General features: G+C 43.3%; 1 protein-coding gene across 2 annotated transcripts in view; it reads left to right on the top strand.

Moving 5' to 3' along the window:
• Positions 1–13,922, top strand: part of ARHGEF7 (Rho guanine nucleotide exchange factor 7) — a 138,108-nt gene that overhangs the window by 24,702 nt on the left and 99,484 nt on the right. For both annotated transcript variants that reach the window (XM_079779582.1, XM_079779580.1), the window contains exon 2: positions 5,262–5,348. In XM_079779582.1, the coding sequence (XP_079635708.1) occupies positions 5,262–5,348 (87 nt within the window). The remainder of the gene's footprint in view (positions 1–5,261; positions 5,349–13,922) is intronic.

Raw genomic sequence — 13,922 nt, 5'->3', positions numbered from 1 at the left:
TCTAGCACATCACTGCAGCTCAGCAGGGTGGCTGCTGGCCTGGTTCCTGTTAGGACCATCAGTTGGCTGAATTCCACCAGAAACCAGCGCACTGGGGAGCGAGCCAGTTGCTGCAGTCCTCACAGGTCAGCATCCTGGAGCACAGAGCAGGTTGGTGATGGATCAAGCTGCATAATTTTAGGCAGGTCATCTGTAAAAAAAACAGACCTGCCTTGAATGTAGAACCTTTTTACACTAAGGTTCTCTCACTTCTCTATGATTAGTGAGTTCAGTGGCCTAAGTGGGTAGGTCATTTAGTCATATTTGCTGACTATTTAACGGGACATGCTGTGGGCACCTGCACTCAGGAAGTTTATGTCCAACAGGGTAAGATAAGGCACTCATCAGTAGGTACAGCTACATGGTGGGGGCTGCGGACAGAACCACAGGTATTCAGAGGAGGTGATTCTTTGTAGTTGGAGCGATGAGGCTGTTGTTGGTGGCAGAGACCTGGGGAGACCTTTGTTCTGTAGTTGGGAATTTGTTTTGCCAATGGGGAAAAACAGAACATTTCTTGAATAGCTGCCTACTTATACCACTACTTCCCTAAATATGGTCCTGGTACCATCAGCATCTTTGGGACCTTGTCAGAAATCCAAATTCTTGGGTTCCACCCCAAACTTAGTTTAAACTCTGTAGAGGTCCTAGTAGTCTGTTACTCCAGGTGATTCTGATGCATGTGTCCATTTGAGAAATACTGTGCTGTATTAATATCAGATGTTCCAAATCAGCTGCAAATCAGTCAGATGGAGAATTTCAAACACACACACACACACACACACACACACACACACACACACACACACAAGACTTCTGGGCTGTATTTTAGACCTACTCAATCAGAATCTGTGAGAACTAGGGTCCTGGGAGTTAAGTGTTTCCCAGGTAGTATAAACTGTCTAAGTTTTCTATACTCTTGATCTGAGTTGTGGTAACACTGAACTTGTTACCACAGAGAACTGCCTATTCTCTTTTCTCATGCACTTTCTCTCTCTACACTTGAGACTCTCTAAACACTTTCAGAGTCAGAGAGCAGGCAGTTGCCTTAGTTGGCGCTTTGTGTGGCCTGAGGGTGGAGCTGGTTCTCACTCAGTGTGGTGTGGGTATTAGAGGAAATTGGACAGCTGTGGAGGTCGCTGAGTCTGACCTTAATATTGCTTCAGGACTTAGTTTTGTAGCAAATTCTCAACATCAGACACACCCTTTATAAAATATTAAGTACAGAAGCCATATTTGAAAGGAAAATTACAATAATTTCCGGACTGTCTCTGCCTGATTACAGTTCTTGATGGAAAAGCCTAGTTTATTAGAAGTGAATAACTAATGCTTGGAATTGCAGCTCAGGGATTTCTACTTCTTAGCTTTCACAGAATTGCAGGGGACCCTAATCAAACTGTTAACTGATGGTTTTAAAATGTATTTATGATAGATTATATCTGGACTTTGGCTGTGCAACTCAGAAGGCTTCGAAGAATTAAGTTACATCATAAAACTCCTTTCATTTCAACATACAGGTTTCCTCTGCTACCGGAGTGTAGAGCATTCCTGTGAAACCTTTCGTCAGCTGTAGTAGTGCATCAAGTGAAGAAGCCATAACCTTAGGACACATCTTGCTAATGGATGCATTAAATAAATCAGAATAAAGCACAAATGCTCACACAGTTCAAAGGTACGGCAGCATGATGCTGAGATGTTAAGTGTAGTTCCCAGGGAAGGAGCTTGGTGTTTCCGCTCTTGCTTCTCTGGGTGTGAGCTGCATCTATAATTCCTTGCTATAAAACAAATGCTGAATGCTATTTTTTTTGTGTGCTGAGTGACAGGTTGGATGAGAGATGCAGTATTTGGGGGGACATGAAGAGAACTTCTGTGTCAGGGTGGGCATTTTTGAGTTTTTCAATGACAATGGACTGGAACATTATCCAAAATTAACAAAACCCTGAAGGCAAGGTTTTTGCCATGGAGATAGCATTTGGCTTCTGGGATGAAGCAGTTGTGGAACCAATCCCAGAATATTTCGGACTCCATCCATGCTTTTTTGTTCCACCTCCAATGGACTGGCATAAGGTTCAGGTTTTTCTCCTCTAAGTGCTATTGGGTTTTGTGCTCTGTGTACCATTATTTGTTTGCACTTAAAGTCACCCTTTACATTGGCACGCAGTAGCAAGGTTGCACGGGTCTTTGCATGATTTAAAGCCAGCGGGTTTGGAAGCCATTTGCATTGCATAGGTTCATTTGCCAACATTCTTGTAGAACAAGCCCGTCTCATCAGCATTAAAAAACCGCTCTTCCATATAACCCTTTTCATGTATAATGCTTAGCAGATATTTTTAAAAATTCTTCTGCAGCCTCCGGTCTGTAGGACCTGCTTTGCCTGCAAATTTAACATTTTTCCATGTGGTATGTATCACCTTTTGAAACCTGCGAGCCAGCCTGCACTAGCTGAGAAAGGTTTAACATTTTCTTCACCCTGGGTAACATGACTGTAAATTTCTTTGGCCTTTAGCCTCATAACAAAGCTGTCTACTACACTCTTTTTATTGTCCTCTCATGAATCCACAAATTTAGCTGCTTTTCCATCGCCGCATCACACACTTGTTACTTTAGCACTTTCTGGAACAGCCTCATGTATGGATTTGCAAATCTTCTCTTCCTTTTTATGGATATATCATTTTGTTGATTCATTAACATTGAATTCAACTCAGGCCTGAATGAAGCTTATCTAACACATATTTTCTCTGTAAGATACATTACAGATTCTTGTGCTTAGGAACCCTAGGCAGTGCTTTAATACTACTACCCTTGGGGGCCATTTAAAATGGTGAAATCAACAAAAATGTGACACTAGTAGACTGTGAAAGGACATTTTCTTATGAGCTAAAGCAAGATGGTGCAGAGCATGGCCTTGGTTCAAGTTTAGCTGGAGATGTGTGTATAAGGCAGTTCAAAGTTTTCACTTCTATGTACATGTCCATAATGACTGTGTGGCAAGTACTGATTTTGGGGTTACTCACTGCAAATAGTACAAATTTGCAAATAGAATCAGTGAATGAGGACCAACTGTAATTATATGGGTCCTTGCAAAAACAGTGTGATCAGTAACATTTTCAAGCACAAATCTATATGATCTTAGAATACAATTTTGTGGATTAAGTGGGAAGGCAATGAATTAAAGGAGAAATTAATGTGAAATTTCTGACTTTTAAAGAAGAGCACATTCATAATTTTTTTCTAGATGGAGGATGGGTATTATATCTTGTATTGAGTCATCCTTTTCCTATATAATAAAAGCCTAATATGCAAATTGACCAAACAGTGGAACAACTGGTCATTATGACAGGCACTGACCATCAGGGGGCAGATGCTCAATGCAGGAGCTGCCTCCTGGTGGTCAGTGTGCCCCCACAGGGGGAGCGCTGCTCAGCCAGAACCCAGGCTCAGGGCTGCTGAGCGCAGTGGTAGTGACTGGAGCGTCTCCTGCCTCTGCTGCAGGCGGGAGGTAAGGAGCCGGGGTCTGGAACTGTGAGAGCCCCGGACTGCGAGAGGGATGTCTGACATCACCCGAGGGGTCCCGGACTGTGAGAGGGTGCAGGCTGGGCTGAGGGACACCCCCCTCCCGCCCCCCCCCCCCCCCCCAATGCACAGGATGTCAGAAGTTAATACTTTGCAACTATTTAACATGAAGACTTTAGATGTTAACTACACATTTGGAACATAGATTTTCAAAATTTTTTTAGGGAGAGGAGCAAAATGAACTAGGAGGGAGCTTTGGTTTTGATGTTCTACTCTGCTGTCTACAAAAACAAAAATCTGTTCAAATTTGGTGGGAAATATGTTGGCACTTTCTTTGAAGAATTTTTAAATTATCGGGGAAGAAAAGTTACATTTCCTCCCTCTTCACACCTCTCAACACGCTGATTTTGTTTTGATTTGTAATTAATTGTAAAAGTCCTGAGCACTTTGAAATGAAACCACAGTATTCCAGAGACCTGATGGAATGTCCTAATTTCCCCCTAGAGGACAGTACAAAAAGGCCAGAATGTCCTAAAAAATGCTAGAAATCTGGATGATGATTTGGTGTAACTGCCAAAACTTAATGCCTTCATATACAGCAAAAAGCTCTTCTGATGTCTCCGGCTTTTCCCTCGATTTTCTGTGTAATTGGTACTGTTCCTGGTTTCCTTCATGTTTCTGGCCTTGGGAGGCTGTCCATAATTATTTACATGTGTGACCGGTGGCCCTCACAGTTCTACCCAGGACCAAGCGCCAGGCAGTCTGCGGAGCCCTCCTCCTGCTCTTCACCTGTGGTGCGGCTGCATTGGCCACAGTTTCTCTCCAGCTGACTTATTCGCTGACTTGTAATCGGCGATTTTCGTTCATCATTCATGAAGCACATGGTCTGTATTTGGGAAAAGAAACGTTGCACTGTAATTACAACATGCATAATTTATATTGCTAATTATTTTAAACCATCGTAATAAAATGCTAACTCCACCCTCCCCTTAGCTCAATCAAGGTGGGGAAGAACTGAAGAAACACTGGGTTCTTTACAGCCCCTTTGGGGTTGCTCAAGCCACCGAGGCCGAGTTCACCCGCGTTCCTCTGGACGGGGCAGTCTGTGTCCAAGGGGGCCGTGTCTGAAGTGGAGCACCAGGTGCCGGGAGGAGGAGGGCGCGCGTGGGCAGGGCCAGGTGGGCCCAGTCGGAGGATGAGGACCAGGTGCCGGGAGGAGGAGGGCGCGCGTGGGCAGGGCCAGGTGGGCCCAGTCGGAGGATGAGGACCAGGTGCCGGGAGGAGGAGGGCGCGCGTGGGCAGGGCCAGGTGGGCCGAGTCCGAGGATGAGGACCGGAGAGCGAGAAGAGGAGGCTTCGCGTGGGGCCAGGTGGGCGGCTAAACTGAGGACCGGAAGATGGCGCGCGGGGGGCCGTCCGGGGCGCGGTCTGAACACGTCACTTCCGGCGCTCGCTCCAGTTCCTGGTGAGGGAAGGGGCCTGAGATTGGTGCAGCCGGGAGGAAGGAAAGAGGGTGAGGAGAGGCAGCGGCTGGCCGGGCGAGCGAGCGGCGGGGGCGGCCGGGGGCGCTCTGGGCCGCCGGGTTCTCCCGCCCGGATCCGCCCGCCGGAGCCTCCCTCCGGGGCCGCCGCGGGTTGGCCTGGGGGCGCGGCGCGGGCGCGGCCCCCCGCGGTGCTCAGCGTCTGTGCTCAGCGGCTGTGCTCTGTGTTGCAGGTCTACCCGGATCCGCGCAGCGAGAGCGAGTGTCTGAGCAACATCCGTGAGTTTCTGCGAGGCTGCGGGGCCTCCCTGCGCCTGGAGGTGAGCGGTGGGGCGCGGGCGTCAGCAGGGCTCGGGAACCCGGGGGCCAGCGAGAGGCGCCCCGGGGTGTGAACGCGGCCCCAGGGCGGGGAGGAGCCGCTGTACCGAGCTCTAAAGTTGGCCCTCTTTGCAGTGAGGAAAAATGGTTCCAGTAGCTTGGGGTGCAGGTGACACATTTTCGACAGCTGTTCGTTTCGGGCGCGACCTGATTCCTTGGCACTGGCCTCAGCTGTACCTGCTGTTAGGGTTCTGACGGCGACCCGCAGCCAGGCCTGGGTCCCTGGACGGTGATGAGGCACAGCCGGGCAGTAGTAAAATGGGTCCCAGTCCTTTGCCAGCCTCACTCCTCAATGTGTTTCTTTTCTTCCAGGAATTAAGTGGTTTTCACTCTAACAGTTGATGTTTAGATCAGAGACACGCTATCCTGTGTCTTGGGGAGGACGCTGGGCGGTGTGTCTTTTCCGTGTCGCTTAAGGTTTTGTCACTACACTGAATACAGCCTTTCAGGGGATGCTGTCTGGAAACTTCTCTTTTTCATTTTATTATAACATGTGATTTGTCTTCATCTTGGGGTAGTGCTTTAGATCCAGAAATCCAGCGGGGCACTTACTTCAGTATTATAGACTGATGTGGCTCTAGTTAGTTCTGTGCTTAAATCTCGTGCTCTCTGGCTTCTCTGCGTTACCACACTCTTGGCCTTTGTTTCCTTATCTGAGAACTGAGTGAGATACTGAGCTGCTAGCTAACAGTGGATGAAAGCATCTCTGACAGAACCTGTTATGTAAGATGGATCCATAAAGGTTTTCTGCCCAGTCTCTTATTGTAGGTTTCTTAGGGGAAAAGCTAGAAGTCATTCCCTCTATGAGGGAAGCTTATAAGGAAAGCTTATCTGTTGTTTGAAATTAGATACGTAGACATTCATAGAGATGGATGAATGTTTTTATGAATGATTGTAAACTGAGATATTTTATTGTTGGGAGTATTTGATGTCTGCAAGGAAACCTTGTACAGATAAGGGAGAAGGCTTAGTGGAGATTCCAAAGACCATGTCATTTTATCATTGAATTTCCCTATTGGGCTGTGATAATATGCTTTGCTTGTAGCAATTTTTGCTTTTTCTTAACCTTTCTTGTGGAATTTTATTATCCAATTCAAACTAATGAGTTTTGTTTATATAGTACATTTGAAACCCAATTTGCACATTAAGATTATAATCAGATAACTTCAGTGTAAGACTTTTAAAGCATTGTCTTAAAAAAAGTTAAGTGTTTAAAAAAACCCTCATCCGTAGTTTTCCAAAGGTTGCTGTTGAAATGTCATGTAACAATTTTAAAAAAATTATAATTGAGAGTGTTTTTAAAGATGTACTATGTTCACTAACATATCCCAAGCATCTAGAACAGTGCTTGGCACATAGTAGACCTTCAGTAAATGTTTGTAATTGATTGATGAGCTTGAAGTTTAGTTGATAGCAATTTTTTTTTAAGGTAAAGGGAAATTATGTTTTATTTTGTGCTGTTTTTAAAGAGTAAATATCTCCTTCATTAAACTTAAAATACAGGCAAATTTTGTTAGCATTCTATCAAGGGTCAGTTGTAAGTCACACTTAAAACTCCTACTTACATTACATATAATAAAAATAAAACCGCACGTCAGAAACCTCATAAATGGTTTGTCACTCTGATTTTTATGAAGTTACCCTGAAAAAGGAGTTTGTATGGACCCAACTTGGGCTTCCAGGCTTGTTCTCCTCTGTGGTGTGAAGGAACAGGCCTGCTCCCTAGAAGATGGCCTTGCTCTTAGACCAAGTGCAGCAGTTTCCCAATGATTTTATTCTATTTCCCTTTACATCTTATTTATTTAATTCCCCCCCCCCCCATGACCATTTATACCCCCATACCCTCTTCTACCCCCACCCTCCTTCAACATCTGATCGCTTGAAGTTACAAGCCTCAAGGTGCTTTGCTCCAGGTGTTTGTTTAGACTTATTTGTAACAGACTGTCTGATTTTGGTAGATGTATTCGCTTGTTTGCCACCATTTTAAACTATCCCAAGATTTTTTAAAGGAAAAGAGGAACTGAATATCATGGTTACTTTATCAGTTATTTCAGTTGCATATACATCATAATTAGCTGTAGAAAATCCCCCAACAAGTTGTTCTTATTATCAAAGGAGTTCTAATTTTAAAGGAATATTGTACAGTTTGCGTTTGTTGTTTGAGTAGAGTAGAAAATAGAGAAATGTAAGAAAAAATAAAAACTGTGTACTGCCACATCTAAAGATAACCAGTGTTAAAATTACTGTATATATTTGTAGTCTTCCCCCCTTTACACAAATGTAAAAATATTAAAAAATATTCATGACCTCATTGTATACATAATGTTTTGTAACATGCTTAATTTAACATAATGTGACTGTTTTCTCATGTTAAATATTAGTCTGCTTACTTTTAAAAGGTGCTTCATAGTTCCTAGTGACAATTCTCATTTTTGGACATAGATGTTATTTCTAAGTTTTCATTATTGTAAACATTGAACTGTGCAGTGGACATTTCTTTACAAAATCCTTCGTCATTATCTTTTATTTTCATTTCAATAAATCTTTATTGTTCAGATTATTACAATTGTTCCTCTTTTTTCCCATTAGCTCCCCTCCACCCGGTTCCCACCCCACCCTCTGCCCTTCATCCATAGGTGTACGATTTTTGTCCAGTCTCTTCCCGCACCCCCCACACCCCTTTCCCCCTGAGAATTGTTAGTCCACTCCCTTTCTATACCCCTGATTCTATTATATTCACCAGTTTATTCTGTTCATCAGATTTTTTATTCACTTGATTTTTAGATTCACTTGTTGATAGATATGTATTTGTTCATAATTTTTATCTTTACCTTTTTCTTCTTCGTCCTCTTCTTAAAGAATACCTTTCAGCATTTCATATAATACTGGTTTGGCGGTGATGAACACCTTTCTTTAGCTTTTTCTTATCTGTGAAGGTCTTTATCTGATCTTTAATTCTGAATGATAGCTTTGCTGGGTAGAGTAATCTTGGTTGTAGGTTCTTGCTAGTCATCACTTTGAATATTTCTTGCCACTCCTGTCTGGCCTGCATAGTTTTTGTTGAGAAATCAGCTGACAATCATATGGGTGCTCCCTTGTAGGTAACTAACTGCTTTTCTCTTGCTGCTTTTAATCTCTCTTTGTCTTTTGCTCTTGGTATTTTAATTATGATGTGTCTTGGTGTGGTCCTCTTTGGATTCCTTTTGTTTGGGGTTCTGTGTGCTTCCTGGACTTGTAAGTCTATTTCTTTCACCAGGTGGGGGAAGTTTTCTGTCATTATTTCTTCAAATAGGTTTTCAGTATCTTGCTCTCTCTCTTCTTCTGGCACCCCCATAATTCGGATGTTGGCACGCTTGAAGTTGTCCCAGAGGCTCCTTACACTATCTTCATATTTTTGGATTCTTTTTTCTTTTTGCTTCTTTGTACTTCAAATCTTTGCCTTGATTCTTGCAATCCTCTAGTCTGCTATTGGATCTCTGTATATTATTTTTTATTTCAGTCAGTGTATGCTTAATTTCTAGTTGGTCCTTTTTCATATCCTCGAGGGTCTCACTACATTTATCGGCTTTTTCTAGAAAATTCTTGAAAAACCTTATAACCGTGGTTTTGAACTCTATATCCAGTTGTTTGCTTTCCTCCATTTCTTTCATTTGTGACCTGCTTCTTTGTCTCCGCATTTTGGCTGCTCCCCTGAGTTGATAGAGTGGCTTTGTGTGCTAGGTGTCCTATAGGGCCCAGTGGCTCAGCCTCCCCAGTTACCTGAGGTGGACACTCTTGGTGCACCCCTTTGTGGGCTGTGTGCACAGTCTTGTTGTAGTTAAGTCTTGATTGTTGTTGGTATCACTGGGAGGAATTGATCTCCAGGCCAATTGGCTGTGAGGATCAGCTGTGTCTACGATGGGAGAACTTCTGTGCTGGAGACACCCTTATGGGGCAAGACTTGCTTCAGTGGGGCTTTGGTGCTCACCGAGTCTGCCCTATGAGTGTGTCCCTTATGGATCTGAGGAGTTGTAATCTGGATGGTCCTACTCTGACCCCTGGGTACACTGGCTCTTGGATCTCCAAGGAGGTGCTAATTTAGCTTCTGTCTGAGGCCACCCAGCAGGAACTACAGAGAGATCTGCAGATTCCTCTCCTTTGTTTGGGTTTTGGAGGTGCCCAGATGAGGCCCAGCTGTGAAGCAGTGCAAGCTGCTGTGGGGCCTTGGGCCTTCTTTTGGATGTTCTGAGTCTCAGTGACTCAGCTGCAGTTTGTTAGGTAAGTTTAGTTTTCAAAAGACCAGGCCATTCTTATGCAAAAGCCTCTGCGCACAGCTGGGGTGGGGCGGAGTCTCAGGGCGGAGCAAACAGCAATGGCTTCCTGTCAACCCTGCCCTAAGAGGCCCCTGGTTCTCAGTGTCCCGTGGTAATCGCTGCAAGCACCTCTGAGAGAAAGCCGCCTTCGAGTTCCGCCCGCTGCCAGACAGTCCAGTTTCTCCCCGTATGAGTCTGGGTCCCCAGAGTCTCGCCCGGAACTGGAGTTCAGAGCAGTTGGGAGCTTGTGTCTCCCTCCCGCTTGACAAAGACAGCTGCATACTCAGTTGCCAGCCCTCTCCGCGTGTGTGGGCCTCTGTACCTCTGCCTTCCGTAGCTCCTGTGAGTCTCAGTGTGCTTTTCTCTTTCCTTCTAGTTGTAGAATTTCCACTCAGCCAGCCTTCCTGTGGTTCTGGATGTTGTCCGTTTTGTCTTTTAGTTGTAGTTTTGAAGTTGTTGTGCGAGGCAGCAGTTCAGGTGTTTACCTATGCTGCCATCTTGATTTCTCCCTCCATCATTATCTTTTAAGGAGACATTCCCTGATAGGGGAATGGCCAAAGGTAGGGCCTTTTAAAAGGTTTTGAACACTTCACTGCCAAATGTCTCCAGACATTTTTATTCCTTTGCCTTTGCCCAGTTAGCAGGATATGAGAGCTGTACTCCTTTCCAGGCCTGTGACTGCCTGTACCTGTTGTGTTTTCTCTTCACCCAGGAAGATGGAAAACATTTTGCCTTTTCTTCCTTGTATTGTTGACTGTGCCTGTATACCTCGGTTCATGATAAACTAAGGCAAATGTGAGGCACTCATAATTTCTTGCATTGGATGTTTGAAAGAGGATGTGAAAGAAAAGCTGCTAGAATAGAAAATAAAAGTTGAAAACCCCAGACATTTGCAGTTATCTTCCAGCTTTCTCACGAGTAACCTCTAGCTTTGTGCCGGGCAGAGGCGTTTTGTGGCTGCTCTGTGTAAGTGGGAACTCTGGCTGGAAGCGCACCTGAAGACTGCAAAGGGGCTGATTTCCCTTTGTGTGTGAATGATGTCATTTTCACTTCTCTCTTTAAGGTGAGAGAGTACAAAAAGGTGTTCGGGTGGGCTCTGCAGTATTATAATCAGCTGGGCTGATTTAGTGAGTTAGAGTGAGGTTTTGGGAAAGAAATTGCCTTACACATTCCTAAACACTTATCTTCCCTGTGTGCTTCTGAAGGACAAACTCTTTTATTTATGATACTTCTTTGCCCTAATGCTCATTTCTCTTCTAGATTTTTAGCCAAGGTTATGATTGAGATTTCATCCAAAAGAATATTTTAAAATACTATTAAAATAACATAGTTCTGGCCAGTGTGGATCAGTGTTTAGAGAGTCAGCCCGTACACTGAAGGGTCTCAGATTCGATTCCCAGTCAAGGGCATGTACCTGGATTACAGGTTCGATTCCCCGTTCTGGTTGGGGTACATTTGGGAGGTATGATGTGTCTCTTTCACATCGATGTTTCTCTCCCTCTTTCCCCCCCAACTCCTCTCTGTTCCCTCTGTCTCCCCTCCCTCTGTCCCTTCCACTCTTTCTAAAAATCAATGGAAAAAAATATCCTCGGGTGAGGTTTAAGAAAAAATAAATAAATGAAATAATTAACACATGCTTATTTGGAAAATTAAAACTTGTTTATGCAGGCTAAAGAATTAATTTAAAAATGCTTTTATTGATTTTAGAGAGATGAAGGAAGGGGGAGAGAGAGAAACATCAATGAGAGAAAAACCTCTTTTGGCTGCTTCCTGCACATACCCTCCTGGGGATGGAGCCTGCAACCTGGGTATGTGCTCTGATCTGGAATCGAACCCTCGACCTCTCAATGCATGGGAAGACACTCAATCAACTGAGCCACACTGGCCAGGGCAAAGAATTTGAATAGACAAAAGTATATCTATAGTCTTTTCCCTAGGGATGGGATGCCCCACCCAGTGTTACCTTGGTTTTAGATTTAGACAGATAGTTAAACTGTATACTGTAGCTTTGCATTGAAGGTGTTTTAGGCCACACAGCAGTCTTCTTAGCTAGTCATCTTCTGTATCATTGACTCAGTGGTAAGCTGGAAATGGTAGGTAATGACATAGTATTTATTGATGGACTTACTGAATAAACTTTGAAGTCAGTTTATTTATGCCTTTACCAGAAATTGCCTTTCAAAAAAATTTAAATGTTTTGTAATTAAAAAAGGGTCATTTGAGAGGTGAAAAGGGTATTCTCTGAACATTTTGTAGGTACTTAAAAGCAAAGAAAGCCAAATTCTATTGAGGTACTATAATTCTATTTTAATTTTTCCTGGCAAAAATTGTCAAAGTTGACTTATATTTTATTTAGTTCTTATCAAACTGTCTTGAAGGGTGAGCATTTAGTCATCTCTGTGTCTAGGCTGATTTTCCTGTGTGGATAACTAGACCTTTTCCTCTATTTCAGATATTTGGGTGCCTCATTGTCTAGATCATTACTACCCAATAGAGATATAATGCAAACTATATTTGTAATTTAAAATTTCCATTAACACATTTAAAAAGTAAAAAGAAACATGAAGTTAATAATGCATTCTTATTAATCCACCATATCCATAATGATGTTCTTTCAATGAATAGTTAATATAAAACTATTAATGAGCTTGTTAAGTCTTTAAAATCTTGTGTATATTTGTCACACTCAGCATATCTCAGCTATGGATTAGCAACATTTCAAGTGCTCAACAGCTCACGTGGCAAGTGACCTCACACTGGACAGTGCAAGTGCAAGTCTAGATCATTGAAGAGGCTGGAGAAATACAGTCATCTTTAAAATTAAATGGAAGTAACATTTGTTGAGTACAAATTATGTGCTAGACATTTTATATATACTATTTTGCTTAAACTCCCCAAATACCCTGCAAAGAAGATGTTGCTTTCCCCATTTTGCAGTTGAGATTGACACATCAGATGGTTAAGAGGTCCCAGGTCATTGGCCAGCAAGTCAGAGTCAGGATTTGAACTTGGATCCAGTGGCTCTTCCAAGTATGCTGACACCTGGACTGAAGGTAGTTGAACTATTTAATGATTATAAGGCAGTACTGTTAGCCTGACTCCTAGCAAGGACCATAGGCAAGTTGTCAGGAAAATTCTGCTGATGGCAGGATAGGCCTTGTGGATGTGTGACCTTTGTAGTCAGTCACACAGGGCCCTGCACTTGGTTTAATGCTCTGCTGTCCCTATCTGAAATTCTTAAGACTTATTCAACAGGAGCTCTGCATTTTCTGTTTGTGCTGGACCATGCAAATTGTATAGTTGGTTCAGCCTAGTGGCATTAATCTTAGAGGTGTATAATAGATAACAAGAATAAGTAGCGTTTTCTGAGTGCTTATGTCCTGGACTCTGTTCTAAATGTGTATTAAACTCAATTTTTAAGCAGCTCTATGAGGTTGTGTCATTATTATCCCCAAATTATGATTAGAAAACTAAGGCACTGGGAAGTAGGGTATCTGCCCAAGGTCCAGAACATCCCACTGTTCCACCTCACCAGAGGACTCCTGAACAGTGAAGACCCTGAGAAACTTCCTGAAGGGACACAGGAATTAGAATAAGTTGGAAGTAAGTGTAAAAAAGGAAAAGTGAAGGCGGCTCACATATTTTAAGTTCCTGTTATCTGTTGTATTAATAAGGTTAAAGTCCAGGCAGGCTGGGTAAGCCTAATAAATTGTGTTCCTGATCCCGGGCAAGAGGAGGTGGAGGAACAAGAATAAGACACGGTAAATTAATATCTCAGTTCACATCCATGCTTGCTGTGAGAGTGCTTCCTCTGCTAGGAAGTCAAGATAATACCTTTTGTGCAGCTTCCCAGGCAGTCACAATTCCACCTGCCTGTCAGTAATAATGACAGGAGGTAATATAGACTCAAGAGTTTTGTTTTTATAAAGTAGGGGTGGGGAATGTCTGGCCCTGCCGAGGCAACTGCAGGTGGGACTTGAAATTCAAGAAATCTAGGAGCTTTTTTCATGGCAACATAATTTTTAAATTGACGATTTTGTATGTACTGTGAATGATATTATAAATATCCAAATGGCCCTTGGCAGAAAAAAGGTTCCCCACCTGTGTAAAAAGGATCCTTTTGAGAAAGCCATTCTCCGGTGTTGGGATGATAAGAAGGTGGGAAGTGGGGCCAGTGTGCATTTCCCAGTGGGAGAACCTCAGGGTGAAAGGGAAGAGAGAGAC

Source organism: Cnephaeus nilssonii (genome assembly GCF_951640355.1).
Source record: "Cnephaeus nilssonii genome assembly, chromosome: 8".
NCBI lineage: Eukaryota > Metazoa > Chordata > Mammalia > Chiroptera > Vespertilionidae > Cnephaeus > Cnephaeus nilssonii.
Note: the sequence above shows the minus strand (reverse complement) of the source record. Positions and strands in the feature narration are given on the sequence as shown.